The 27,915-nt window shown below is 40.8% G+C and overlaps 3 protein-coding genes and 1 non-coding gene across 4 annotated transcripts; 3 read left to right on the top strand and 1 right to left on the bottom strand.

Annotated features, from left to right (window-relative positions):
- Positions 1–750: 750 nt before the first annotated feature.
- On the top strand, positions 751–10,475 carry LOC139221405 (cytidine deaminase-like). The gene is made up of 5 exons (XM_070853334.1): positions 751–833; positions 9,619–9,740; positions 9,880–9,991; positions 10,154–10,211; positions 10,356–10,475. The coding sequence occupies exons 1-5, from the start codon at positions 751–753 to the stop codon at positions 10,473–10,475; spliced, it is 495 nt and encodes a 164-aa protein (XP_070709435.1).
- Positions 6,270–8,438, top strand: c21h11orf65 (chromosome 21 C11orf65 homolog). Its single transcript, XM_070852742.1, has 8 exons — positions 6,270–6,301; positions 6,871–6,961; positions 7,048–7,140; positions 7,235–7,288; positions 7,383–7,595; positions 7,827–7,954; positions 8,087–8,257; positions 8,366–8,438. The coding sequence occupies exons 1-8, from the start codon at positions 6,270–6,272 to the stop codon at positions 8,436–8,438; spliced, it is 855 nt and encodes a 284-aa protein (XP_070708843.1).
- Positions 10,476–11,163: 688 nt separating the features above from the next.
- Positions 11,164–11,235, bottom strand: trnac-gca (transfer RNA cysteine (anticodon GCA)). The gene has a single exon. It is a non-coding gene; the product is annotated as a tRNA-Cys (tRNA).
- A 217-nt stretch (positions 11,236–11,452) lies between these two features.
- pomp (proteasome maturation protein) lies at positions 11,453–13,873 on the top strand. Its single transcript, XM_070853048.1, has 6 exons — positions 11,453–11,512; positions 11,840–11,937; positions 12,607–12,667; positions 13,124–13,225; positions 13,347–13,440; positions 13,525–13,873. The coding sequence occupies exons 1-6, from the start codon at positions 11,510–11,512 to the stop codon at positions 13,590–13,592; spliced, it is 426 nt and encodes a 141-aa protein (XP_070709149.1). The 5' UTR covers positions 11,453–11,509; the 3' UTR covers positions 13,593–13,873.
- The last annotated feature ends 14,042 nt before the right edge of the window (positions 13,874–27,915 follow it).

Raw genomic sequence — 27,915 nt, 5'->3', positions numbered from 1 at the left:
GGCCGATAATCTGACTACTATAACATCTAAAACATCAATAATGTCAGATGTTTTGCACAACCACAGCATGCAGAGGCTATGAAGGACTGTTTTGTACTAGATACAGGCAGAAAATAAATGTGACCTGTGAGGGAAGTATGACTGTATTGCACTTTGTCTAACAGTTTTATCAGTTTTATATGATATGAAAGGAGTTCAGTGAGTCAGAAATATATTCTCATCCTCGATGAATAAACATATAGATCAAGATCAGTTTATTTCTCATTGTAACTTTTACAGCCAAGAGATATAGCCCTCAACAAAATCCATTATAATATCCTGGAACTGTCAGAGGAAATAATGACCAAAACATTGACTAAAATCATAAGGAAATTAAAGCTGAGTTCCACTGACTAAATCTTGTCTAAAATAAAAGTTAAACAAAAGGACAAAAATGTGACTTTACAGCAACTACAATTCATTTCAGTAAATGACTAAGGCAAAAACTGAAATTCTTGTCAAACATAACAGTGAAATGCACTTGAAAGAAACTGGGAAGTTGGACTGATTTGGCACTGATACTGAGTATACAGTAATTGATCTTTTATTAAGAATTTGTGGGTGACTTTAACCACAATCCTGCTTACTCGCAGCATTTTTACCTGCGAGTGTCAGAGGAAGAAGTGCACCTTTCTCAAGGAGTGTATGTCTTTGCAGAGCAGTCCATTCTCCTTTTCAGCAAATGGAAGCACAGCTGGAATGAAAACCAGAATGACTGGGTCACTAGGCAGGTCGGAGAGGCAGAGAGAGGGGGAAATAGGCAGACAGACACTGAGCTGGATAACAGGCGAAGAAGACAGATAGCAAACAGCCAGGCGAGAGCAAACAGACTGTGATGGAGGAAGTGCAGATAGAAAGGGCAGAAAGTGACAGGCTCTTAGAGGAGCTGCTGGCTTCATGTTCTTTGAAAATGAAGTTACCATTCAGTCAGTTAGTCTTTTTAACCTAAGATGAAGTGAGATCTAAAAATAGCAGAGTGAGGAACTAAGAAATAACAGTGTCGTTAATGGAGGCTCTCCATCGTAATGACGGAGAGCTGCAAAAAAAGAGAGAATGAGCAGACTGTGGAGAGTCAGAGATATCAGAGAGGCAGCAGAAAAGATAAAGATAAAGAGAAAACAATAGAGGCTGCAGGCAAGAAAGAAAATGAAAGGACAAACTATGAGCTCACAGGCGCGACTGTATGTTCTCTGCCTCCGCCCTGCCCCAGTCTATTATTAGTTTTATTGGAAGAGGCATTCTCTATTGTCCACTTATTGATTCAAGCATGTCGGTAGTGAAGTGATCTGATAAAGTGCGTGGCTTTATTCTCTGTATCTCTGCTACGTCTTAAAGGTCAGTAGGGGAGCATTCATCTACCTCTTGTCAATTTGATGTACAGTGTGACTTCAGAGGAGCTCAAACCTTGCAGCAAAGTGTGTTCAGCATGCAGTTCAAAAGCAACTTTTCTACCACTCTCACCTTTGTTGCAGCCTAGTGTCATGATGGGTCAAATCAATCTCCACAGTCACTTCTACCAGCGCTAGTGTCTGTCCGAGCCTTTCTGCTTATGTGAGCATGTAGACTTCTTTGTGCCTTTGAATGTGTAGGCCCATGTATTTGATCACAAACATAATAAATGCATGAATTAATGAATAAACTTATGGCAGTATGATGAATAATAGCCTTGGGCTGTAAACAAACACTATTCAGATCGAAATATCCAACATATGAACATCAAACAATATCTTCTGTAGCCTCTCTGGATACTGTCTTTATTGCCTTTTCTGAAACTGTAATTTCCTTTTGCTTTCAGTAAAGAATGTGTTAGAACTCAAGGTCAAAAGGAGAAAAGAGAACTTGTTTTGATCTTGGAAATAACATGTCGCTTTGTAAACCTTTCTAAAGCTGCTATAATCAATAGTTTTATGTAACAATCGCTCCCGTGACTACTTATATGTAAAAGGAGTCTACCATGGCAGCATGGTGGTGCTGTGGTTAGCACTGTTGCCTCACAGCAAGAAGGTGTTTCTGTGTGGAGTTTGCATGTTCTCCCCATGCTAGCGTGGGTTCTCTCCGGGTACTCCGGCTTCCTCCCACAATCCAAAGACATGCACATTAGGTTAATTGGTAACTCTAAATTGCCCGTAGGTGTGAGTGTGAGAGTGAAAGGTTGTCTGTCTGTCTCTGTCTCTGTATGTGGCCCTGCGATTGGCTGGCGACCAGTCCAGGGTGTACCCCGCCTCTTGCCCGAAGTCAGCTGGGATAGGCTCCAGCTCCCCCCGCGACCCTGACGGATAACCAGTATAGAAAATGGATGGCTCACACAGAGCTCACGCAGAGTTATTGCCTGAGTCTGTATGGTGTCTTGTCTTGTATTGTCTTGGTTTTTGGGTCCATAACTTTACTGTTTTGGTTCAGTCCTGTCCTTTTAACCACATCAGTCCTTTTAACCACATCAGCAGCAGCGCTCTACCTGCCCAGATGGCTGTGGCCAACACGCTACAACAGCCAAGAACAGATTTGTTCTTTAGTGTCAGAAATAATGCCACTTCTAAAGCACATATGAAAGTCCTAAACAAATAGGCTACAACAAAGGAAACATAGAAAAAATGCTGCAAAAAGCCAAAACAAAAACGATGCATAGTTATGAACACTCAAACCCTGAAAGTAAATGCGGCAGAAAAACGCTGCAAATCAGCCAAAGTGCTCCAGGCTTCAAGGGTGATTGCTAAGTGGAACCCCAAGAGAAAGAGGGTGACCAGACCAGAGCGTGCGTTTGTTTTTGAAGCGGGAAGGACAGAGCAGGAAGGACATTAAAAGGTGCGTAATCAGACCAAAGACTCACAACAACAAACTTGCAGCTAGTTGCAACATTCTGAAATCTGCCACGAGACGGTGTATAGTCTCCATAGCAACAGTTCTCTGTACTTCTGTTCAATCTGAAGGCTGAAGTCTTTTTTTCATGCACTAATTGCATACATAATATTGACTTCTCAGCGCAAAGTGCTTTTCATATTATGTTTTGATTGATTGTGATTTCAGATCAAATGAATGTTTTTCCCCCCTGTGGAGAAAGGCAGACTGTCGGAAGATGTCTCATACGATAGATGTGGACCACTCGTGAACTTCATCCTTAGCTGAGAGAAAAAGAAAACATCAAGTTTGAGAAAACTGTTGAATGCCACATATTCTGTTAAATTAAGTGTATGTGACACATAAGAAGAAATCTATTCATACAGGTGGTTTTTGCATGAGTCATTTAATGTGAGAATGTAGAAGTGAAAAAGCACATTGAAATCTGTGTTTGTCAGTAGCATTAAGGTGGAGAGTAACTGCTCCCTCTGGCCTGTATGCTTTTATCTTGCAGTTTTAATAGTAAATGAACCTGCCGGACTTATAATTACTGTTGGTGTCAATAAGCTGAAGGCGCCTCCATCTGCATGTAGGCCTGTGTATGGGCACTTGTATTCACGTGTCAGATCCACATAGTGCTATGATTCAATACCAACGCAGCCATTGTGAATTTCTCTCACACTTTGGGGCTGATGAAATAGCACTAGAATTACTCACGAGCTACGCTGGAGCTCCATCGCAGAGATGGATGGAGCCCGGAGTCATCGTCCTCCACTGTATTGACTCAGTGTTTGTGTGTCTGAGGATTTACAATGTGTGTGCAGGAAAGGCTTCAGTGTGCTGCTCATGCCTTTAATCTTGGGCGACATTTGTTAAAACTTTAAATTTGAGGCCACTTAGCTGCTCTTTCTAAGCATCCTTTGCATATTTTCTACCTTTTTGCTGACAGCTTAATTAAATGAAGGAGTGCTGGGAGATCAGTCCTGCTTGTACTCAAGAAAAGTCTCTATTCATTTTCTACTTTCTGTGTCATATTCAGTTTAGCTGACTGAGGGACAAACATTTTAGACATCGGTATCCTGGAATTGTCAATGTTTAGGCTTGGTCTCTTTTTTTCCAACGTTTGGTCAAGCTTGCGTTTGCGACGGCAATGGTTGAACGTTTCAACCATTTATCCATCACACTAATTTCTGTACTGATTGTACAGCTGGTTGGTGGGAGTTGTGTCCGGTGGAATCAGCCTGTTATCGATGGCAGTTTACTGCTGAGTTAGTTTATGTTTTCATATGAACCAAAATCACAGATCACTAATTTGCCTCAAGTAGCTTTACAGTCTGTACAGCATAACACCACTGCATATCCTTAGAGGACTCAATTTTGATGATAAATATGCTAAAGATCAGCTTCATATGAAGTTGTTATCCTAAATGCCTGGCTATTCTCTTCCTAAATACAATTTTATTTATATTTTACCCAGTTAAAATTTCTGTGGTTTTAAACAAGCAGTTCTGTTCTTGGCAAGTGCAGAACATACATACATTCTTTGTAATGACTTCCTCATTCATTAACAGCCATATTCACTCCAAACAGATCAAACTGATGCTAATACGACTGTGAACCAAGATTCTGTAATTTCTAATATTTAAAATCACCCTGTAACACTGTTGTGTTTTCCATAATGTGCATTAGTCTTATACTGCCCCCTGTTGTTTAATGCATGAACTGCCCCCCCCCAACTTGTGAGCAGGTTAGCAGGTTGCCCTTGAGGGCCACTACAGGGGGCTAGACCGTTGAAGCTACAATTGTTACGCAAACGCTGCAACATCTGTGCAAGAGTTCAGTGTGGACTCGGTGAAGTGATGGATGTGATGTGTATCTGTACTGTTACCACAGCAGTGAGGGTCTGGAAAGACAAAACATTTCCATTTGTGGGAGACCATTAACGTGGCTGTCATGTCTCCTGAAACCCAAGGAAAAAATCAATTTGCATTTGTAGAAATACTCAAGAGCAACAATCAGAGACCAAACGAGGAAATAACACAGCTTCAGTGTCTGGCTGATGTGGAGTGTGGAAGAGTGAAATCAGTCAGTGACATACAGGCTATCTAAATTTGGCATACCTAGTCAAAATGCAGATTTATAATGAAAATGTGAACAGCCATGCTAAAAATATGAATACGTAATGAGTCCTTGTGTGTTATCATACAAGGACACAGCACATTTTCCTGTCCTCTCATCATTGTTACAGTGACTGGTGGGGGTTGGCAAAAAGATGTGTGTTGATCTGTTGCCTCTGACATTTACCTGCCTGTGTGCTTTGGAGTTGGTGTGTGTGAACTGCAGATGAATTGCCCTTCTTGGGATACATAAAATTGTCTGAAGCGGACTACAGTGAACTTTTTCTATTCATCAGGCTCGTATCCTTGCACTGTTTCAGCAATTTATAATCTGGCTTGCTCTCAGCAGCCAACCTCCAAACTTATTAAAATACGAAGCCATCAACAAATTAGGAGAGCTGTGTTTTGTCATAATCACGCAAGCCAATCTAATTTCACACTCACCGTTATAAAACTGATTTGTTTTAGTATATTGTATTGAGGATAATTGGGTCTGGTAAAAGCTCTTTTCTCCTCCTCTGCCTTTACAGATTTTTATCAGTCAAACCACATTTAGCATTGGGTCTAGTCAAACATCTCCAACATTTTCAGAAATCTATATTCAGTTAAAATTATATGAGCCAATAAAATATTGGAAGTATGAAAACCAGCTTGATGAAAATGTCTGTTCTTGTTAGGAGATAACGTAGAACACAACAGTGCATCCCCATGGCAAAAATAAAACGGAAATAATAGAAATAAGAGGGAGATTTCTGATTTCAATAAATGTAAATTGAGCTCTGTTAGATGCCCACAGGCTTTGGTGAGGAAATGTATTCTGTGGATATTTGCAAAATAGACATCTGTCTAGTTAGCAAGTCATATCAGCAACCGTTCTGGTTCTGATTTATGAGCACATGTGGGTGACCAGAGTGACAGATGTAAAGCAGATCTGTGCACCTCTCAGAGCTGATTAATCAGTAGTCTCTAATTAAACAATTGCTCAATATAATATTTTTTGTTTGTTTGGCAATAGTTCAGTGCTTCATGTCTGAATCTACTACATGTTGACTTTTTCTTCAAAATAAAAGCACAACAATAAACCTTTAGACGTATCCTGTGCCCAGTCCGCTGAGGTCAGTCAGTTTTTAAAAACAATTTTAAACATAAATATCACAAAGTGACTAGCTTGCGTTTTTATGTATTTGATTGTTTTTAGAACCCCGGAATGTGCACGCATTTGATTCACTTTTTCACCATTGTCAATAATCACTTTTGTTTTGAAGGTATATTCCGGAAATGGTACCGGCAGTGACACACACCGTTGCTAGGTAACCAAATGAAATAATTTGCCAAGCCGCGTTAGGAGGCAGTTTTTAAATTAATCAGGAAGTCATGAGGTAATGTATTGTTTTCTAGTTCTGTTTGAGTATGAATGTTTTTAAGCAGGGTCAACTGTTACATTTAGTTAACTATAGTATATCAAATGTAATAGCAGGTTATTAAATGCTGTGTGTTTATTTAACATGCTAGCTAGTTTTCAGCTGTTTCAGGACGTAACTGCTAAGTTACTGCAGGTGTACTGACACCTGGGACTTGTTGAAGTGACTTGACTTTGAGTGTGGTAACTTCAGTAACTTCAATGTAGTGGAATGATAGATATAATATTTTGCTCTGAAATGTAATGGAGAAAATGAAAATATATAAGTAAAGACCTTAAGATTGTACTTAAATACAGTAGTTAGTTACAGTAGTAGTAGAAGCACTCACATTCATCTGCTGGCTGTTATAAAAACAGGGCTCCTTACAAGGAATGTTATTCAAATCTTATTTCATCTGCCTGTCTGCCCTCTTTTCTCCTCATCCTTTTCTCTCTCCTCATGTCTCTGTATGCCTCCAGCCTACAGGAGGAGGGTCCCCAGGGGCCCCAGCAGGAGGTGCTGCAGCAGAGAGCCGCCACAATAATTCAGAGGGCCTGGAAAAGATATGTGGTGGGTGCTGCTGCTGTGGGCACACACAGACGTGTACATGCACAAATTAAACTACAAATTAAAACTCTTTCCTTCCCAAGCTGCAGTATAGAGAGGTCTTCGCTAATTTTAAAGATATTATCATCCGTTGCAAACAGCAGGATCCACAGACGATCCTGAAAAGTGTCAATCCCAGAGAGGTAACAGAAGACATGCTCGCTGTAAAATAGAAATAAATTAATCGAAATAATGAATGAATGAAATAAATGGTCAGATTTGGTTCTCTTGTTGCAGGCAAAGTTGCTGGATGCTGCTGCTGGGGTGTTGGTCAGATTTCGACTCGGAGGGGTGAGTGCTAAATAAGGACATTTTGGTAAATCCCAACTCACAACTTTATGATAACGTGGATGTACCTGCCAACATCTTATGCCTTTGCCCACAGATTTCCTTTCCTCCCAACATCTATTACAAGATCTTCACCCATCGGCCCATCACGGACATGTGTGCCAACAGCCCAAAGGACTACACCCAGCTAGACCTGAAGAAGCCTGTGGGCCGGCAAACCAACAGTGGCAGGCACAGGGTTACAGGGGGGGACCGATCGGGATGGTACCAGCGTATGGAGAACAACAGCTGGAGGCTCTTCTGCAGCAAAGTGAAAATTATTTTCTCTTTTGCCTGTTAAATACTAAATAGATAAACAAGTAGAACGCGCAGAAAGGCTCTTTTATGGCGGCGTTTTTACCTTAATCATACCAAATAGTTTGATGGACATTTACTTTAGGACATTGTGTGAGCTGACACATTATGTTTTCACATACTGCTTATTTAGTGAAGACAAAGGCAGATATATTTGGACGCTTTAGATGCCTCCTCTCTATGACAGGTGGTTTTGGGTGAGCCCACAGAGATTGAGGCTCATAAAAAAATGGACTTTCACTATTCCAAGTTGCATCGGCAACAGGATGTTAACAAATGGAGGAAAAGGAGGAAAATTGAGTGGCTGAAGCAGATGTGAGTTTTAAGACGGGATATTTCTTCTTACTCTCACTTCAGTTGTCCTTAGACTTCTACTTCAGTTAGAATCTGAGGTAGCAGCGTGTGTCCTGTGTATAGGTATATATGTCCTCTCTCCTTTACACACAGGTACAACCAGGGTCGTCAGCAGACTCATCCGGCGCATCGACACATGACCAGTCTGGTGAGGAATTCGGCCCAGGAGGTGATGGACACCATTGAGGAGAAGGGGGATGATGAGATACTGGATTGGGAGCTAGATGAGCTGCTGGCCTGGACCAACACTCTCAACTTTGAGCAGTAAGATCCCCAAAGTTTGTGCCATTACAGTGCTTGCTGTGATTTAAACAGAAAGTAATGTAATCATTTTGTAACATGTTTTAATGTTTAGCTCTTGTGTCTGTGCAGGTATACGCAGGAGTGGAGACGTTTGGCCTGCAGTCAGTCCTCTGAGCCGAGCAAAGGTGAAAATGTTCCTTAATGTTGCCTCTTTAATACTTTGCAGTGTGTACTTTACTGCCATCTGCTGTTTAGGTTTAAGACTAACAAGACTGTGTGTCTCAGCTACTGAAATACAAAACCTACTGCTGACCAAGCTTTTGTTTACATCTCATTTTTTACTGATCTGCTCTCATTTAACTCTCTCCCTCCTGTCCTTTTTCTTCTTCCTTTTCTCCTCTTCCTCCTCCACACGTTCATTCAGATCCACATGATGGTGCATCTGATGATGACAGTTAAAATAATTATAAACAGTTCAGTGAGAATCCGTGTGACTGTGGTTAAGTTAAGCAGACATTATTCAAATAATTCTGTGAACCAGATCAAACTGATTCTAACTGAAGATATGTGGCTGCGCACACAGAATTTGCCTTTCAAACACTTCCTCTGAATATCAGATGGGTATAACATGAATGGTTTGCATAGCTGTCAGCCAAATAGATAAAGTCGAGTTTAGGCAACATGGGTCCAGGACGAACTGGTCAATTTAAATTTAAATTAGATCTAATAATTGTTTCGGCACTTGAGTTGGGCACCCATTTTGTTGTCTGTGATCAGTGGAAAAGGTTTGGAAGTATCAGCATTACTGTGAAGTATCATTATGTTGGTGAATTATCATCGTGTGTGAGATTGTCCACATGCCAATACAGGACTACAGGATTAATTCAAGCAAGTCTAAAAAATGATTCAACTGCAAGAACATAACTACCCTACATCTGTCAGAGGGCTTGTAAATGCTTATTTATTCTCTTATATTTTTCCTTTTGTATGTGTCTATGTCTGTATATCTCCTTGATGAGGTACGATACAAGTAAAAATATAGAATTAAATTGGCTTCTGTTGAAACTGAATCTTTTGCATGAATGTTACCCAAATATATCAGTCAAATGTATGGAAATGTTGTTGAAAGCTGCTACTTAAAGAAGAGGGATCTCAACACAAAGCTCAAACAAATCAAACTGCACTTGACTTTGCTCCTCTCACACCTGCACAGGTGAGTTTAAGCTCGTCTTCCTTCCCAAGTCTTAGAACTTGGGGGTGTATTGCTTTAATTATATCTTAACTGACTTGTTCCCTGTACTATTCTATACTGTAAGTGTAAGTTTGTTTATAGCACTGAACCAAAGCAGCTGAAATGGCAAACCTATATGAACCAATGATGCCGACGACTGGATCAAATCTCTTATCCAAGAGTCCCACAAGGCCAAAGAGTTCTCTTACTGTCCTTACAGCCAACTCCGAGTGGGATCAGTTCTGTTAACAGAGGACGGAAAGATCTTCACAGGTAAAACGTCATCTCGGCTTGTTTTGAGATCGTGCTCATATATGTTCCTTCCTTTTGCTGACATATTTCTTACTGATTTGGCGAAAAACAGTAAAAACAGACCCTTAAATTGAATATTAATAATCTTTATTACTGGCAGGTTGCAATGTTGAAAATGCTTGTTTCTACCTGGGTCTGTGTGCGAAGAGGACTACTATAAACAAAGCTGTCTCCGAAGGATACAGGAAATTTAAGGCTATAGCAGTTTCTAGGTAATACTTATATGCATATTAGTTTGACAGTTTACAATTCACGTTAATGCATCTCTGATTTGAATAGAAATTGATTTGAGGATGTCTTCAGTATAGTGGCATGTATGTTAAATGTGTTGCCAAGAGACAGGCCAGACTTTTATCAAAAGTCTCTCCCTGCAGTGACCTGGAGGACTGGGTGATCCCTCCTTGTGGCACCTGCCAACAGGTCATAAGAGAGGTAACGCACTTCAAGATAAAACAACATCAAAGCAGCTCTGTTGACTTGTGACTGACAGATTGATTCATTTAAGCTGTCATATGAGAACACACACATGCATGTGGTGTTGCCCCTGTCTCTCTGACCTCATCTCTCCCTTCTCAGTTTGGTGATATACCCGTCTTCATGACCAGGGTGGATGGATCCTACACCATGATGACGTTGGAGGAGCTGCTTCCACTGTCATGGGGCGCTGAGTACCTGAAGAAACAGGAGACGGACTGACTCTCTGAGAAGCGACTGATTGGGTCCATTATGGCTGTCATACTGTATGTGCCCCGGAGTAGTAAAAGTACAAGGATCCGATGGATCCCTTTCATTGGGTACTTCAGTATGTGTGCTTCTGTGACCGCTCTCTATCATGTATTTTCAACGAAAGCTTGTTCTTAAAAGGGCTTGTGTCTTCAGTAGTTATAAATGTAGATGTGATCTTGTGCGTTGCTCTGAGATTCTAACTACGTATCTGACACGATCTTGGATTATGTATTTTTCAACTCTTTAATAAATGTGGTACGCCTACAAAAGAATGATCATTTGTAAGATTATATTTACCAGCTTCACCTCCGCTGAATGTGTCGTGTATTGATATCTGCAGTCAAACGTGTGAAGCAATGAGGAACTTGCTCTGGTAAAACAGTAGTGAACTGCAAACAATGATGCAGGTGATACAGTAACCAACTATACTTTCAATCATTATTACTTTTTTCAGCATTTGCAAACACTTATGATTCTCATAGCTGAACTAAAAACCTGCTCAAACATTGTAAATGAAAATTGAAGGATACAATCTACAGACAGTGTAGATTTGCATGTTAAAACAGAGAGAGGCTTTTTACACACAACTGGTTAACAAAGTTTACTGATGCTCAGTGACAATACAATGTGCATCACAAATTAAAACGGATAAAAAAAGAGGGGGCACCCGGATTTGAACCGGGGACCTCTTGATCTGCAGTCAAATGCTCTACCACTGAGCTATACCCCCATACATTTGTGCTGTCGTACGCATCATATTTAAACAGTACCATGACCAGTAGCGGTTCTGTTGTTGCTTGTTTAGAACATGGTGTACATGGTGTATGCTACGAAGTGATTAAAAGTGAACCAACTACGCATGTAATATACAGATGTGCGACACAACGTCTGTTTTATAGGAAATTGTACACAAATCCGGTTTGTACCGGATGTGTCGTCATGAAAACGCGACACAACCGGATATTCAAGTGTGTCGAATAGAAAGTGGAAGGAACGGAATCACAATGGTACGACTGTGGTCTTTTCTCATGTATTACGGTTTAACTTGTCGTAACCATATTGAAAACCTCGTTATTTGTTATTTTTGCTGTTGTACGCATATTTATTTCACCCTTTTGCACATGTTTCGTCTGTCTTTTAGTCCTCTGAAATCCGACAGTAGTGAATTTGATTAGTCACTCGAGCTAATGCTAGTTAGCACTTAGCGACGAGGTCCCCTAACATTGGTCACAGAGGGTTGGCTAGGTTGTTATCGCGTTCAATGTTTGTAACTACACTGTGCTAACTAAATATTAGCATTTGCAAACGGTGGAGGTGTTTTTATTGTGTTACAGAATACTCGAGGACTACGCTCCCAGCTGAAAGACAGTGTCCCTGTGGCAGGCTTATGTCCACAGGGAGCGTACGGAGTGCAGGACTCTCTTCGTGGAGGGTGAGAAACTTACACAATTGAAATTAATCTAATGTACAAGTTTTACTCATTTGCAACTAAATCCGTCTCCTACCATGCTGGCACAGAGGCAGTTTTGTAAAGCTGGTCTGTATTCCAATTTAGCATCAGAGTGTCAAAACATGATTTAATATCATTTTTGAATATTTACTTTTCACTTTGTTTCATTGTCTCCGTTTCATCTAGTAATCCAGCCTGTTGTAGAGCTGGATTGATGATTAATCCATGCCAATAGTAGTATAGACTATAAATAAGTAACGTTCGCTATTAATAATAAGAAAATTAAATGGCCTTTTTACATTTCTGAGGAAGTCTGAAACAGCATTACCATTATACAGTTTGTCAACCAGAGAAGAAAGATCTTACTCATCACATCCTCGATACACGCCGATATCATTAGCCTCACAAAATAGGTTGTCAGGCTATGCAGTGTTGTGCATTTTATTTGATTAGCATAAACCTGAAAATATAGAATGGAATGATTCAGTCAATCAGCTTGAATTTTTACTTGTGATGACGTATTGGTGTAGTTTGTGTGACTGATATGTATATCAAGAGCAGCTGGTTGTTTTTGGTCATAATACTAACACCATCAAAAGGACACGTACATGATAATGGTTTTTACCTGCATTTCTTTTGTCCACTATACAGCTTTTCCAGTGTAAAAAATGAGCTCACCCCAAGCCACACGCTGGAGCTGTCAGAAAAAAATGTGAGTATGAATGAATCCTAAGAGAAAAATAAATCAACCAAAGTTAGAGCCCCCACACAGTTTGCGCATATTAAACCTCTTCACAGGACTGTGTGTGACGACTGCTTACTCCTTTACCTGTTAATACTGTCAGTTCAGTGATTTGCCCACCTCCAACCTGTGCAGAGGTTTAATCAGAACACCTGCAAACACATTGGTGGGAGTTATTCAGCATTTATGTTAACTTCCGCAAAACAGTCTTTCACACCTGAGGGGTAATTTATTCCGTTTTTTGTGTTTTAACAATAAAACAGAATTAGCTGTACAACATTCCTGTCTTATTTGTCAGATGCTGATCAGCAGCCTGGCCCCCACTTAACCCTATTTAAACAGAGTGAACAAGTGACAGTTTAATGGTGGAAATTATACTTTTCATCCCTGAAGTACTGAACGCTGTTGTGTGTTTCTGTCGTGCAGTTCCAGCTGAACCAGGATAAGATGAATTTCTCCACTCTCAGAAACATTCAGGGTCTTCATGCTCCACTCAAACTGCAGATGGAGTACAGGGCAGCTAGACAGGTAACCCCACTCTCACTCCCCAGCTCTAATAACACTTTTCCTACCACTCCTCTCCCTTCTCAGTTTTTTTTATGTTTACCCCTCTTCCATAACTCCTGACGTCTGTCCCTTCTCCTTCCAGATCCAGCGTCTGCCGTTCTTACCAAGTTCAAACCTGGCACTGGATACGCTGCGAGGCAGCGACGAGGTCATCGGCTTTGAGGACATCCTCAACGGTGAGAAGCACACCCCTTCCCCTTTACACAATCATTGATGCAGCTGTCTGAGTATGATGTCTAACTGCCTCACTGTGTTTGCAGATCCATCCCAGAGTGAAATGATGGGAGAGCCACACATGATGGTGGAATACAAACTGGGACTGTTGTGAAATAACATGGTTACAATACATAGATATACACATATTTAGGTTGATCATTTGTCTGCATACAGTTGTTTATTGGCTCAAAAAGGAAAAATCACCAATTCAGGTACTGGAGTGCGCAATGTTTTGAGAAGGATAGGGGCTTGATGTTTGTGGGGGGTGGGTGGGTTACCCTGTAAATGTCATAGATCTGATAGATCTGGAGTGTTAAACAAGCACTCAGTGCTTGTTCTGTATGATTCCAATCCAGTTGGTGTTTCTAATAAACTTCATAACCTTCCTAATAATGTGGGGTCATTTCACTAATTATTTACCTCTTCCTGTTAAACTTTTGCTCATGATGTCATGTTGAAGCTTGTGTTTCGCAGTACAAAAAAATATTTCATGTCTTCAACAACAGTTGTCAAAATCTTCTAATGTGTAAATATAATGTTTTTAGGCACCAAAATAATACAGCACCACAATAATGATGTGGCATTATAGCAGAAGACTTTGGTCAGGTGGGCTTGGAAGCTAAAAGATGATACGAAGATTTTCTAACTACGATGTTTTTAAATAGTAAAATATCCAGTGATCAATAATTTTAAATGATTATGTCATTTTAACTGCTGAAATTCTAACAGCACAGATACAGCAGGAGTTGAGCTGAGCAGATTTAGCTCAGAGTGAACAGATCACCCAGGTAGGAGTCATTGATCACAGAACAAACTGATGGTGATGGAGTGGGTGTGGTCACGTGCAGAGAGCAGACCGGAAGGTTATGTTTTGTCTCCACGCACGTTTTTTAGACCACATTCTCATTTAAAAACAACAAACAAACTCTCTTTGCAAACGCAAAAGCACGGATTGTTTCTGTGAGTTGTTTCAGCCAGTGTGACCCTCCCACGTGGTGCACCCCCCTAGAGAAGCTCCCCTGTGGCAGAGAAAAAAGGATGGAGACACCATTGTCACGTGTGTGTCAATGCCCACCCTCGACCAAGAGGAGTCTGCAATGAATAGGGCTCCGCTGGTTTAGTGTTTAGAAAGAGAGGGAGGGAAGGAGATGAGATGATGAGAAGAGGAGGAGAGAAAAGTAAGGGAGGAGAGGAGGTGGGAAGGCAAAAGAAGCCTGAACCTTCATATCAAAGGTAAATATTACATTTGTTCATGTTCAGAATGTATGCAGTGATCAGTAATTCATCAATTGGCCTTGTTTCTGAAGTTTATAATTGTTCCTTTGTTGGTATTTGTTGTTTAGAGAAGAGAAGAGGTGAGGGAGGAGGTGAAGTGAGGTGGGAGGGCGACATGAAAAAAAGTAAATATCAGGTCATCTTCTGTTATTATCAGAATTGACTTTGATGGATGAATCATCTTTTTACCTGCTTTACAAATGTTTTGAACCTTTTATGGTATCCTTTCTTCTTCTCTTGATGTTTTAGAGAGAGGAGGAAGAGAAGAGGGAGGGCAGCATGAGGCCTGAACCTTCTCATAAAAAAGGTAAATATCAGTCAATCTTCTGTTGTTATGGTGATATTCTGTTATTATTATCATTATTATTATTATTATCAACAACTTCTTCTGTTGTCTCATGTCTTGGCAGTGAAGAGCTGACCAATGTGGAGAAACCACAGCCTGGGTATAATCCAAGAGGGTAAAACGGTGGCTTCTCTTAGTAAATAGAATTAGTAGAATTAAAAAAGAAACATAAGAAATGATTTTGTCTACATAAAATGAAATGAGGTTCTTCTAGTTAGAGCCATTTAACTACTGTATATGCTGCTCAAGTGATATTTTGTTCTTAAAGTTTTCTTTAAAGAAAAGACTTTAAAGGTTTTTATCCAGTTAAAACATACTGAAGTGATAACTATGAAAAGGCTAGTCAAGGCCGGCGGTGAGGGAGGGGAGAGAAGAAACGTAGAGGTTCTGTAACTCACTGTAGCAATCAATTGAAATCTCACCGCCATCGGACCAACCGAGAGACTGGAGGAGAGGTTCACAGATTTATAGTCCTACTGTTTCATATCTGTTTAAGACATGGTGGCACATTTTCAAACATCACCCCCCGTAAACACTTATGAAATCATTAGACGCAGATAAATATCATTAATGACAACACAACATATCTACCGATGTGTATGAGCTTGAATCTGTCAAATTTAAAACACTTCCTGGCCTGCAGAGCATGCCGGGTAATAACGTCACGCAGGAGGACTTGCGCTTAAACGAAGCAAATCTACTAATGAGCAGTAGGTATTGGTGTTTATATCAGCTTTTAGCGAATGTATTATAGTCTAAACTATAGTCTAAATGCAAATAATGCGATAATCAGGATCTAATCCACGATATAAAAGATATTCTGACTCCAACATGGCTGATCGTGGTGATCAAAGCTGATGTTAGTGTCGAGAGAACAATCCGTATCAGTTTACCTTCCAGCTGATCAGTAAGGAAGGTGAAATGATGGCGGCTTTGACGAGGAGGCTCTTCGTTTTATTTAATAAGCCTTAGCAGGCAGCTGTATTGCGCATGTGCAAGGAAACTACTTTAAACCGGAACTTGTTTCGTCTTATTCAAAGATGCTGTAAAGTTTGAGACACAATAAACACGCACTACTATGAACAACAAACAAAACAAAACCTCTATAAAGTAACATATATAATGTGTTTTTATTGGTTCCTGGACTTTTAACTGCTACATAAGCCACCTATCCTAGCGTACCCGATTTCCCTCTCACTCTTCTGTTTCTCTCTGGATGTGGAGATCCTCCCAAGTCTTTTAAGGACAAAGCTGTTGGTGTTTCATTTAGGTGTGACAAGGCGAAAATGTTTCTTTATCACGCATAACGTGTATTTCATGAACAGTTAAGGAATTCAAAGACATGATTTAAATGATTTATTCATAACGAAATGATGTGGATTAATTCATTTATAGCAAAGTATCATTAGAACTGATTTTGAATCTTTTCTTTCTCATGTGGCCCATATCTTGTTTTCATTCAGTAAAGCTGCCATCCTAACAAATCACAATAATAAGTCCTGCTGCTGCAACACAGATCAATGTGATTCTCCTACTGCAAAGAAATGAGGCCTTACATTTGTATATCATCTTTCAAACATGGAGGCAACTCAGAGAGGTTAATATAAGAGTAAATAAGTGCATTCAGACAACATTTAAAAACAAAACGAAGAGAAAAATACCATAAATCAAAATACGATAAAATACCAGACAATAAATATAATTTAATTACAATGTATAAATGAACTAAAAGTCAGTAAAGTCACGATAAGCTGCACTAACTCCCACTGACTGAATCTTCCATAACTTGGTGTACTCTGAGCCTCTGCTGCTGCAGAGCATTATCAAGAGTAAGAAGCTTGACCTATTGTGGTAAAATGTTATTAATGATTTAAATCTCCTCTAGAGCCAAACGCGACTTTGTAACAGGACTAATAATGAAGAGTAAACTGATCTTCATGTGTGAAATAAACCAAACGCTCCTCTGCTTTTGTTCAGGTGTCCTCAATCTCAGAATGTTGTTCACATCCACCGTTTAACCACAAGGTGGCAGTATTGATCCACACTGAGCTGCACACACACACATGTCCAGTTCTTTGCTGATCCCCTCTCTGATCCAGCACACTGGTTAAACAGGTCCTGTGTTAGTTTGGCTCTGCTGTGGACATTTTGTCCCAGTGCCTCAGGGCACTCAGCTGATGTCACTTTTCATACATGGCTGGAAAGCAGCTTAGCCCGAGGCTGTTAACGGCTCAGTTTGCTGTCTTTGACAACAAATAAGAGTCCCTGTGGGTCAGCTCAGGGCAGCTGGGAGCTGTAGTACATACTGTAACAGGTTGGATCTGTTTGCACCCGCATGTCCAATCGCCAGTGACGTGCCCAGTAATATTACATGTACCGTAACGGATCAAATCCACATCATATGGCACGTTATTGTAGAGCAGTGCCTCAAAGTACACAGCATGCACAATGATAGATTTAAAACAGCGCATTGATCCAGCTTACTGAAGGAAAAAATCACGTCCAACATAAGATTTGTAAATAGACGTCCTGAAGCTGAGAGGTCATTGACACCCGGTTGCTTTACAAACTGTCAGCGGTGTCTGTTAATGAGTACAGTTTACAGACTTCTGCAGAAATAGTTCAAAGCTTGAGGGCAACTTATATGTTGCTGTTTGAAGACAGTAAAGTAAAAAATATGTGGTCAAGAGACAGTTGTTTATGCAAAGATCTTTACCAGCTGTTTTCCTCTACACCTACAGGATGTGTGTATGGAACATGTACCATAAATATCCTCATAGGGGACCATTAAAGACTCATTTTAACTTAATTATCGCCTAAATCCTTAATTTTACCTGTATTTATGAGAGAAAAACTCTCTCAGTGACACTGTATATTGGGAATGTACACAGCAGTCAGGAACAAAGCCCTCATCTGCTCTTGAGTGCTAGTCGAAGAGGGAATTCATCAAGTCCTTAAGTCTTAAAAAATAGTTAGTTGGAGTGAGAAGTACCCTTGTAGCGTACTCTGGTGTACTCTGGTGTACTAGTGTAGTCAGCAGAGTACAACATATGTCTACATCTGTGGGGTGAGTTGTCCACACAGTCATTGTCCCCGATGGAGGAACTTTAGGTTGACAATTTTGGTTTTTAGTGAAATGTTGGACGGATTTCTGTAAAAGTTCCTACATACATTCATGTCCCCCTCAAGATGGCTCGTAAAAACGATGGTGATCCCTCAACGTTTCATGTAGCGCCACCAACAGGCAGACATTTTAATTCGGATTTGTCCGATGCTTTGACCACATTCCTGAAAACCTAACGCCACGTTAGCACGCTACCGATACCTGCTACACCTGCTGTACATCAGCACCTCATCAGTGCTGCTGTGAGCATGCTAGCATGTAGCTCAAAGCACTGTCCAAGTGATGATGATGATGTCGATGTCTACTAGATAAGGAAGAATTTCAGAGCGATGCGACATGAGCTGACTGGATGTCCTCGCTTTTACTGTCCAATGGCGGACTGCGAGGCTGACGCATGGCCCAAGGCCTTAAGGTACGGGAGCTCACATAATGTGGGCTACTGTGGAGAAAAACCTTTAACAATTTTAATTTGCCTTAAATTAATACTGGTAAGTATTACATTGAGTTCAGGTAATGTTGATTTATATTTGTTATAAACAATTTTTGTTAGTATATTTTTACTGGTGTGAGTAGCACTAGTCCACCTCATCCATCACACAGCATCCCCCTGCTGTGATATGTGAAAAAGGACAGTTAATACATAGGTATGGTGATATTAGGCGAGATGATTGGCTCTAATTAAGAGCTTGATCTGGTGTTGGGGGGCCACTCTGATTCAGCAGTAGTTCCTGGGCACTTGTTCGCTGAGCTCCAATGCTATTTTTAAAACCAACACACTCTCAGCTTGACTTTCATACCTCAGCTCTTGGTGCTCCTCTTTTTCACGACACCCATGAAACAATACCTTCGAACCCAAAGTAAACCCTTCCGCCTCTCCTTTCCAGCTCGAACTGACACCTCACACGTGGTTTCATTTCCACTTCCAGACCGTGCCAGTGTGACACCGTGAGGATGTAACGCATCAGGCGGGACACCAAGTGAAGTGCGTCTTCTCCTCTAGCTGTGTGGTAATTGCTCCACAAATCACAATGACTGCCGGAGGAAGTGGAGAGACAGCAGGCCGCACCGCCGCTCACCATTTGAGAGAGGGTTGCCATGGCCACAGATGCACTTCAACTTGCTGAGAATGAGATTAGTCTTAATTAATGCTAATGATCAGCCAACACGCATGCTTTTCAGTTGATACAGCCACACGAGTGCACGCATACTCATACCTTCCTCACAGTACATCAACACCTCGCCCTTAGAATTAGGAAGAAATTGATTTAAGGCAGAAAAACAAGGATTTTCATTTGTATCTGTTGTCAATAATCACTCCCTTTTATTCACCACGACGTGCCTGTTCAGGCCTGGGTAGCAAACAACAATCAACTGTTTATACTTTCACATGTTCCCGTGTGGATTCGAACCCACATTCTGTGTGTTACACTCTTTAAATAGCTGTTGATTGGAGCTGTTGCACTCAAATAGCTGCATTCCTGCGGAGCCCCAGTGGGTGGTAGATGCTATTCTCCTCGCTGGCTCTGTCAGCCTCTTTATTGACGGTCTGCGCCTCAGCAGCACCCACTGACAGGAAAACTGGAGGCTTTTCCCCCCCTCCTTGATGATACAAAAGCTGCTTGAGTTTTGGACTATTTTTAAAAACACTGAAATAAAAGCGTCAATAGGCAGAAAAACACAAGTTACAGTGCAAATGCTTGGTAATGAGAATGTTTTGTATGATGTGTAGAGGCAAAATAGACAACTTCCTGTCTTCCTTTCATCGGGTTTTGACTGGAGGAGCGCGTCCTGAATTTGTTGTGGGTGGTAAACTCTTCCCTCCCTCCCTCCCTCCCTCTCTCTTCATCTCTCCCCCTTGGTGGGTGGTGGACGTCTCTCCATCAATCGTAGTACAGTAATACAATTTGAACCTGCATCCCACACCTTGTAAAGGACAGCCCCCCCTCCCACTCCATCGCCAAATGCCAGTCACCCTCACAGTCTTACTTTGGCTTCCACGCTGCTTCAGTCTGCTGACGGAAACACTTTGGCCACATTTCCCAGATGGATAAAATGTCATGCTATTTGTCCCTCACCTGCCACTTCTTTTCCTTTCCTTTCTTTTCTTCCTGGTCAAATCCGCATCAGTTCAGGTCTTATCCTGGTCAAAAGTAGGTCAAAACCAGAAGTCAAAAGCAACAGAAAAACAAGCTGAATATTGCCCCAGAAAGTAACTACATATTCTGTAAAAGCTGAGCCAAGAAAGCTCAGCTTGGTTTATCTTTTGGGTTTCTGTTTTATCGCATAGACAATATTACACCGTAAATTAAGCCGCCATCACCACGAGGGAGCTAGCTGTAATATGGTAACTCATGCTGCAAATTTAACTTGGTCCAAAGAAGGTTATTTTCTGAGTTTCAGCTTAAATCTTTCCCTTGATGATATTCTCCATGAGCGATGTAGATTCTCAGCTAAAGCAAGAGAGGTAGAGATGTTGTATATGCGAAGCTTGACACAGACCTGTTGAGCTGTAGACGATAGTATTACCACTAAATATCACGCCACCGTGCAGTCGCTTTAGTTGGTGATGCTGAAGCTCTGTGATAGTAATGTTAACAAATGTTCCACAGCAGCTCACTACAGACCACTGTGGATTATGTTTTGATGCTTGTTCCACGTATATTTACATGTATCCTTCATTATGGGATAGAGTCAGTATTAAAGAAAAGCTCCACAATGTGCATGCACTACATTAAAAATAAACAGGAGGCACTGAGAGGTAAAATAAATGTGCTCAGCTGTTCTGCCAGCATTCCTCTCATGCCTTATTTTCAACAACAGTTTTTATATTCTTCATATTTCTCCATTATAACAACCTGTTCCTCTTGACGGAGGTAGGCGGTCCTCAATCGATTGTTCCTTTTTTTTGTTTTTCCCAGTCCCTATTGAGAAAACATTCAGCGATTATGTGTGGAAGAAGGGTCAAACACCTTTCTATAGGTACGGCACAGAGCCTGGAGCAGAAGTTAACGATGGCAGCTGATAACCAGCATCATGATGCATGTGAGTTTAGAGTCTGTCGAGCCTGCTCACACAGAGAACGCCTGGCTTTGTCGAAGCTGCTCTGTAGTTCGCACCTAAGCTCAGAGATGAAGCAGAAAAACATACAGACCTTAATAACTCATTCAAGACAAAACAATGGTCTGCCGATGAGTGGATGAAGAACCAGGCAATCAGAGAGCTGGGAGAGTGAGAGGAGCGTCATGCCCAAAGCACAGACACACACATACTGAGGGGGGAGAAGGGGAAAACAAAGGAAACACAAGGAATAACTTAAGGTACGGCCGTAGTTGGGACAGTATGGCATGCAAACCATTTTTAGCAGTGCTGTAAAAGCTTGTTTATTCGTCATGTTATTGCTCTGCTGCACTAAGAACTCTAGAAAAGAAGACGCATGAATGTGAGCCACATGTGAAGGCGTCCTTTTAATAAATTACACACACAGAAATTCATTTGGGGCAGCAGCAGTGCCGGTACTCCTGCGCTTTTTAAAAGCACATCGCCTGACTACAAGCCTTCAGATAAAGCACAGTCGGAAGATGAATAACCCAACATGAATCTCTCAGACACTGGAGGATGCTCCTATTCTCATCGAATGCTGTCTTTTTAATGAGATGGAAAAGAGAGCTGCTTTGCCTAATGTTATGTGCTGATCCATCTTTATCAAGCACGGCATCGAGAGCCACGCCGGCATCCTCCACAACTGAACCACTGCCAATAAAACCAATCAGAGCGTGGAGAGACCCCCCTCCGGCGACCGAGAGATGGTGGGAGGGGGAGAGAAGACAGCGTGGAGAAAGGGAGAGCAGAATTGCGTAGAGAGGCATGGAGGGGAGGAGGAGGGCAGAAATGAGGGAGCGGAGGAGGAATAAAGAGTCTTTAAGCCATGCTCCACGATGCCTCTCAAGGACAAAAGGAGAATTCCTCCGAGGCACAGCACTTGTTTGGAGAAACTTCTCACTTGAACATTATTCTCTTCACTACCCACCTCACATAAATGCAGCTCAGCAAATCACACTGAGCCAGGATAAGTCAAACACAGAGGAGGGAAAAAGTGCCGCTGAATGTTAAAAAGTCCTTGATGTATTGTGTTTTGTTGCGAGTTTTAAAAGTTCACTAGGGAGCCATTATAGATTCTAATGTCTTTATAGTGTGAAATTCAAGGCAATTTTATTCTGATCTGGATGGATTTTTGAAGTCTTTTAACTCGTTGGCATTTGTTATTGGCAGTATTTAAGATGAAAAAGTTTACTTCCCCCATTTTGGTAAACTGGTGCCATTTAAAATATGCTGAATAAGCCACTTCCCTCAGTCCCTCCCTTCAGGTGCACAGTCCCCACCCCTCTGTGTCCTTTCCCTCATCATGTGACTGCCCCGCCCATCTACACACCTGCTCAGCTGTGTTTGCCTGTTTGGACTCATTGCTCCATAAGCTTTTGGACCTCCATTTTTTCTAACTGCGTTTGGGGCCTTTCCCCATCCCCTGCTGCCTCACACACACTGCTGGGACACTATTAGCAGTTCTCATTTGCAATGATCGCTTGGATGGTGAGACAACTATCACTGGAGCAAGCTGAAATTGAAGAGAAGGGGTGAGTGCCATCATCGAGTTTTCACAAGCCATAACTCTATTTTCCTGGTAATAGCTGAGGGTTTGGCTAATACCTGGAACAATCATCACCATCCAATAAGGTTCTTATGCAATGAAAATAATATTCACTATTCCAATGAACAGGACGAACCTTAGGTACGAATTGTGTTATGTCTTTTTGTTTTTTTTATTTTTGATGCACATGTTGGTTTTAAAGTACCTTAATTGTCTGTAAGCTGTGGGCCATGGCTACTGTTGCTAATGTTATGCCTTACCATAAATCTTTGTGGGTAAAAACTGCTTTATTGTATATTGTTTCCCAGAGGTTCACTTCAGCATTGAACTGTTTTTCTGAAATTGTGGGTTCCTGTGAGAAGAACTTGTGACTTGACTAGGACTAGCGTTTTTTGATCACAGTAGGAGATGTGGCCCCCCCACCCTTGGCTCCCCTCTGCTTTCTGTCCTTCAGATAGAGCTGGTATCCACATGAGTCCCCGTGAAGTCAGTTTGCAATGAACAACTCAGTCAGACTGCACAGTCCCAAAAACTCCTGCATGCCTTAACGCAGAGCAACATTCTGTTCAGACTGTATTTATACTGTAGATCTGCAGTGTTTGGAATTCTTTCACAGGAAACTCAATTACACATACTTAAGAATAAATTCAGCAAAGTATTAAGTTCTCCTCTCAAACAACATGATTCTGTGACCAGCTTTCAGACGTACCATGTGATTTCTGGGTAACCATCTCTGCCCCTTTCTAACTTAACTGCTCATTGTACATTCAAACGCGTGCACATGGGTGCGTCAGTGCTAGTTCCAGTTTCCAGCTGGGACTTAATGGCCCTGCAGGTACAGGTACTGCTCTGGTTAGGTCTGGTAGTTGAAGCAGCATCAAACATGGAGGTTATTTTGTCATTGTAATGGATGATTAGTTTACATAAACGCGTCTTTGCATTGACTTCGTATGTAAGCACTCCACACCAAAAATTCTGTTTGCATTTGGTGTGAACACTTTGAGGTGTGAGCTTTGTTTTAGAAAATATCTATTAAAACAACAACCAGTCCCAGTATAATATGATTAAAAAAACCTCCAGAGACTCTTGCTGGACATGACCAGTTGCTGAGGCTTCTTCTGTACTGAATGAAGCTGATGTTACAGCGACGTGAGTTCCCTTTCCAAATAGTCAATGTTTAAGCCGTTATTGCCCGTCACGCATTTCTTGAGATGCTGTATTTTAATGGTGCATCCAAATGAGCTCAACTTGTTGTCCTCATTTGTCAAACTTGTTAAAGCAAGACAACAAAGCACAGCTCTGGACAGCTGCCAGCGCACTGTTATATCAAAAATAACATCTTGTCTCATCATCTTGTCAAACATTAAAACATGTTTTTCACACATTGGTACTCTGGATCGCACTGTGCAGCTTTCTCTCTCGTTATGTTTGTTTTAAGTCACTCCTGCATGCTTCAAGTTGTCAGCTGCACCTTTTTACTCATCTGACTGATAACATTTCCCTCCTAATAGTCACTTTGTGCATCCTATAATTATCATGTAGCACATGATGGGGAAAATGTTTTTATGTTATTAAAAAAGGAAATGTTATTATTCTTATGGGTTATTCCCTCCGCTAAAGCACCTGACAGTTGCTGTGCTATTGGAACATTTCTCCATGCGGCTGTTTTTTGGTGAAGCTAAAAGTCAAAAGAGCTGCCTGACATCTTTTTGATCATGTCAGGGTTAAGCTGAACCTCAAGTTCTTAGCCAGCAGATTGAATTGAATCATCTTTTCCTCCAGTACCTAAGTTCTTATTGGCTGCTTTTAGCATCTCAGCACTGGCCCATGTTTAGAAGTGGGCTTTAACCCACTCTGCATACTAATCAGTGTGCACCGCACTCTGTGAACTCAAGTGATGATTCATCAATATATGATACCAGTGGACCGCCGTATACTCATAACATGAGTTATCTTTAACGACAGTAATTCCTGCTCACATCTGATTTCATTGGAGGAATAAATCTCATATGTTCCAAGTCAGAGTGCATAAATATGCAAATAAAAATCAAGAAGACAAATTATTCTTGTTAATCTGACTATGAGCATTTGTAATGTAAATGTAATCAGATTTTTTTTTCTTACTGTGGAAACCAGAAACTACTGAACAGTTTAGTAATTTACTTGGAGCTGTTTTTCGCTGAATAAACATTTGGGAGACTAAATATGCAGGATGTGACATCTAACCTTTTGTGTGAACAGTAAGTCCCATCCAGAAAACAAACATTTCTGCAAAAACACCCACTCGAGTGATGCAATCCTTTTTGTTTAAAGGGTTAGTTCAAATGCAATGCAATATTTGTGTAACACATAGCACAAACTAACCAGTCAATGCAGCAGTAGACCAGCACCTCCCTGGCTGTGACCTAAAATTGCTGGTTTTGTCAGTGGAGTCTGGTGCGGTTGAACAGCGCCATTCATCTGATTGGGGTCAAACAAGAATGATCTCACATGTCTTTGCCTGTACGAATATTTTCCGTAATGTTGTCAGATATTTCCAATAACAATCTGAGCCCGTCAGTGGCAAGAACAAGCACTTTTAGTGGACGTACTCTGAGTCTTTTCAGTTGCCCCTGGAGAATTAGCGTTTCCAGCTCGTTGGCTCGTTCTTCTTCAGATTAGATGTACTGACACGCTGACTCCAAATGTTGTGTTTGATGTTTTTGAGTTAATTAGACATTTGCATCCAGGTCAGGGCAACAACTGATGTGAATCATTAACATGTATAGTAGGGGGACTCTCCTACCCTACGTACCCCTCGCCATACTTTTATGGCTCATAGATTCAAAACATTTTTTTAGATTACATTAAATTGAACTTTTATACAAGTCGTGGTAACTAACAATTTTATCCTTTGAGAACATAACATGGAATAAAGAGGAAATGGTTATTTATGATTGGCCTTTATTTAATCTTTAGAAAATATACAGAAAGACGTCAATGGATGTTTCACAGCTTAAATCTCTTTATTGTGGAAAACTTTGAAATATATATAAACATGTAAAATGTGAAAAATGACATTCACTTCTAGTCTTCAAATAAGTTGTAAGAGCTGCTGAGATCTGAATGGTTGTTACCAAAATCCCATCCAGTCGCCAGGCTGAATTATTGTTTAAAATCTGACAACCAATCGCTGTTTAAAGTTCAGCTGAGGCAAATTTCTCGGTCGACAGGCTTGTTGACATCGACTGCCGTTTCCCCCAGTCCCTTGGCTCTGTAGGAAATTAATGAACTTCCCTTGAATTGTTGATTGTGTTTCTCACAGTGCAAATGCACAGCTAGGGTTTAATGATTTGTCACTCCAGTTTGAATCAATGCTGCTTCTGCATCCTTGCCCCATACTTCAGATTTGTTGCGTTGCGAGTGTGTGTGTGTGTCCAGGATGCAGTAATCTCTCTTTCTCTGCTCTTTTTTTCTCTATCCTCCTCACAGGTATGATTTCTGTGCTTGTCCCCCTTTGGCTAGCGGTGGGTGGTGAGCTGGTTTTCTTATCTTGCTCTGAAGTCCCCCCCCAAAACTCGCCATCTCTCCAGGCCCTGTCAACCTTCCTAACCCGATTTTACAGCGGCCCACACTGTGAGGAGCTCAGCTGAGTCAATACTTTATTTTTATTTGGTTTCTTTCTGGCTCCTGTCAGCCCATTACTGCTTCTGTAAAAAAACAAAAAATCATCATAATTATTCTTAAAGCTTCATTTCAAGCAACCTTTACTTTGATCAAAAAGGGCTTAATACGCCTGTCAAGCTTTCTGTTCCCACACAGCACATCTGCACTCTACACTTATAAAGGTGGCAGACTTAGCTCTCAAAATTTGAACAAATTTTTTCAAACGCTTCTACAAAGAAGAAAACAAAAACAGGCTTCTCATTTCCAGATGGTGGTTGTGGATTTTGTTAGATGAAATGACGACGGCTTGTTGCAGTTGCTAATCTGTGACTGTTGTTCAGCTGTGAGGTTTTAAAGTCAACACAGTACAGTTTCTAATGTTTGTTTTTTTAACCTTCCTCTTCCTGTTACCATCTCTTATGTTAATGGGTCGGCTTTGACCCGTGTCTTAAATCAGCTGTAAAATACACTAAAAACAATTATCTATCATCCAATTTGTTTCTCATCTCTTGGTTACCTTGTTAGGCTTCCTTATCCAGGAAAATATTGGTTGGTGTGGGCCCCTGGGCCTTTTTTTGTCAGTATACCCCTCGATTTCAATTTTTAAAAAATGTAAAATGAACCTCAAGAGAATCATATAAATAAATAAAAGGTTGTTGTGTTACCTGAGTATTACCGAGGGGATTTAGAACACATCTCTTAAATAAATTTGTTTTGTTTATTTTTTCATTTTAATATTATTAACTATAGTAACATCTATGGTGTTACGGGTCAATTTCGACCCATATATATATTTACTTCAAGAAAAAGGCAAAAAAGTATTTTTTTTTAAGCAATAGAAGTTTAGTGCAAAGACAAAATGAAAAGCAGAAAAAAAAAAATATATATATAACATAAATATAAAAAAATATAGATTTGCAAGGTCAAACAAACAACCCTGCAGTCCAGTAGTCATATCGAGGACCACACATTTTCCTTGGTTTTTCTCAGGGATGCCACTCTCAGCTTTGCCTGTGTAAATCTGTATATTCCAGGCATAGCTGTTTTTTTGCATCACAGGCTGCCCAGATTTTTATGCCGTACTTCCCTGGCTTACTGGGTATGTATTGCCAGAAGGGGCATTTTCCTTGGAAAGGGACAAGACGTTCATCCACTGTCACCTCATCAATGTCTTTCCACATGCCGCCATAGACTTTTGTTCCTTCAATGTTTGTCATAGCAATGATGACTCTTTTTAGTGACAATGGCATAAATAGCTCAAAACATGTCTTGATGTCACTGACACTAGTCACAGCAAACCTTGTGACTCCAGGGGTCATTTTGATGACATTTGCAGCAGCTGCCCTGCCATGTACATCAGGAGGTACAGAGCTCCAACAGATCTTATCATTTTTGGAATC

This window comes from Pempheris klunzingeri, chromosome 21 (assembly GCF_042242105.1).
Source record: "Pempheris klunzingeri isolate RE-2024b chromosome 21, fPemKlu1.hap1, whole genome shotgun sequence".
Classification (NCBI taxonomy): domain Eukaryota; kingdom Metazoa; phylum Chordata; class Actinopteri; order Acropomatiformes; family Pempheridae; genus Pempheris; species Pempheris klunzingeri.
The sequence above is the reverse complement of the archived record's forward strand: the minus strand, read 5'-3'. Positions and strand labels throughout refer to the sequence as shown.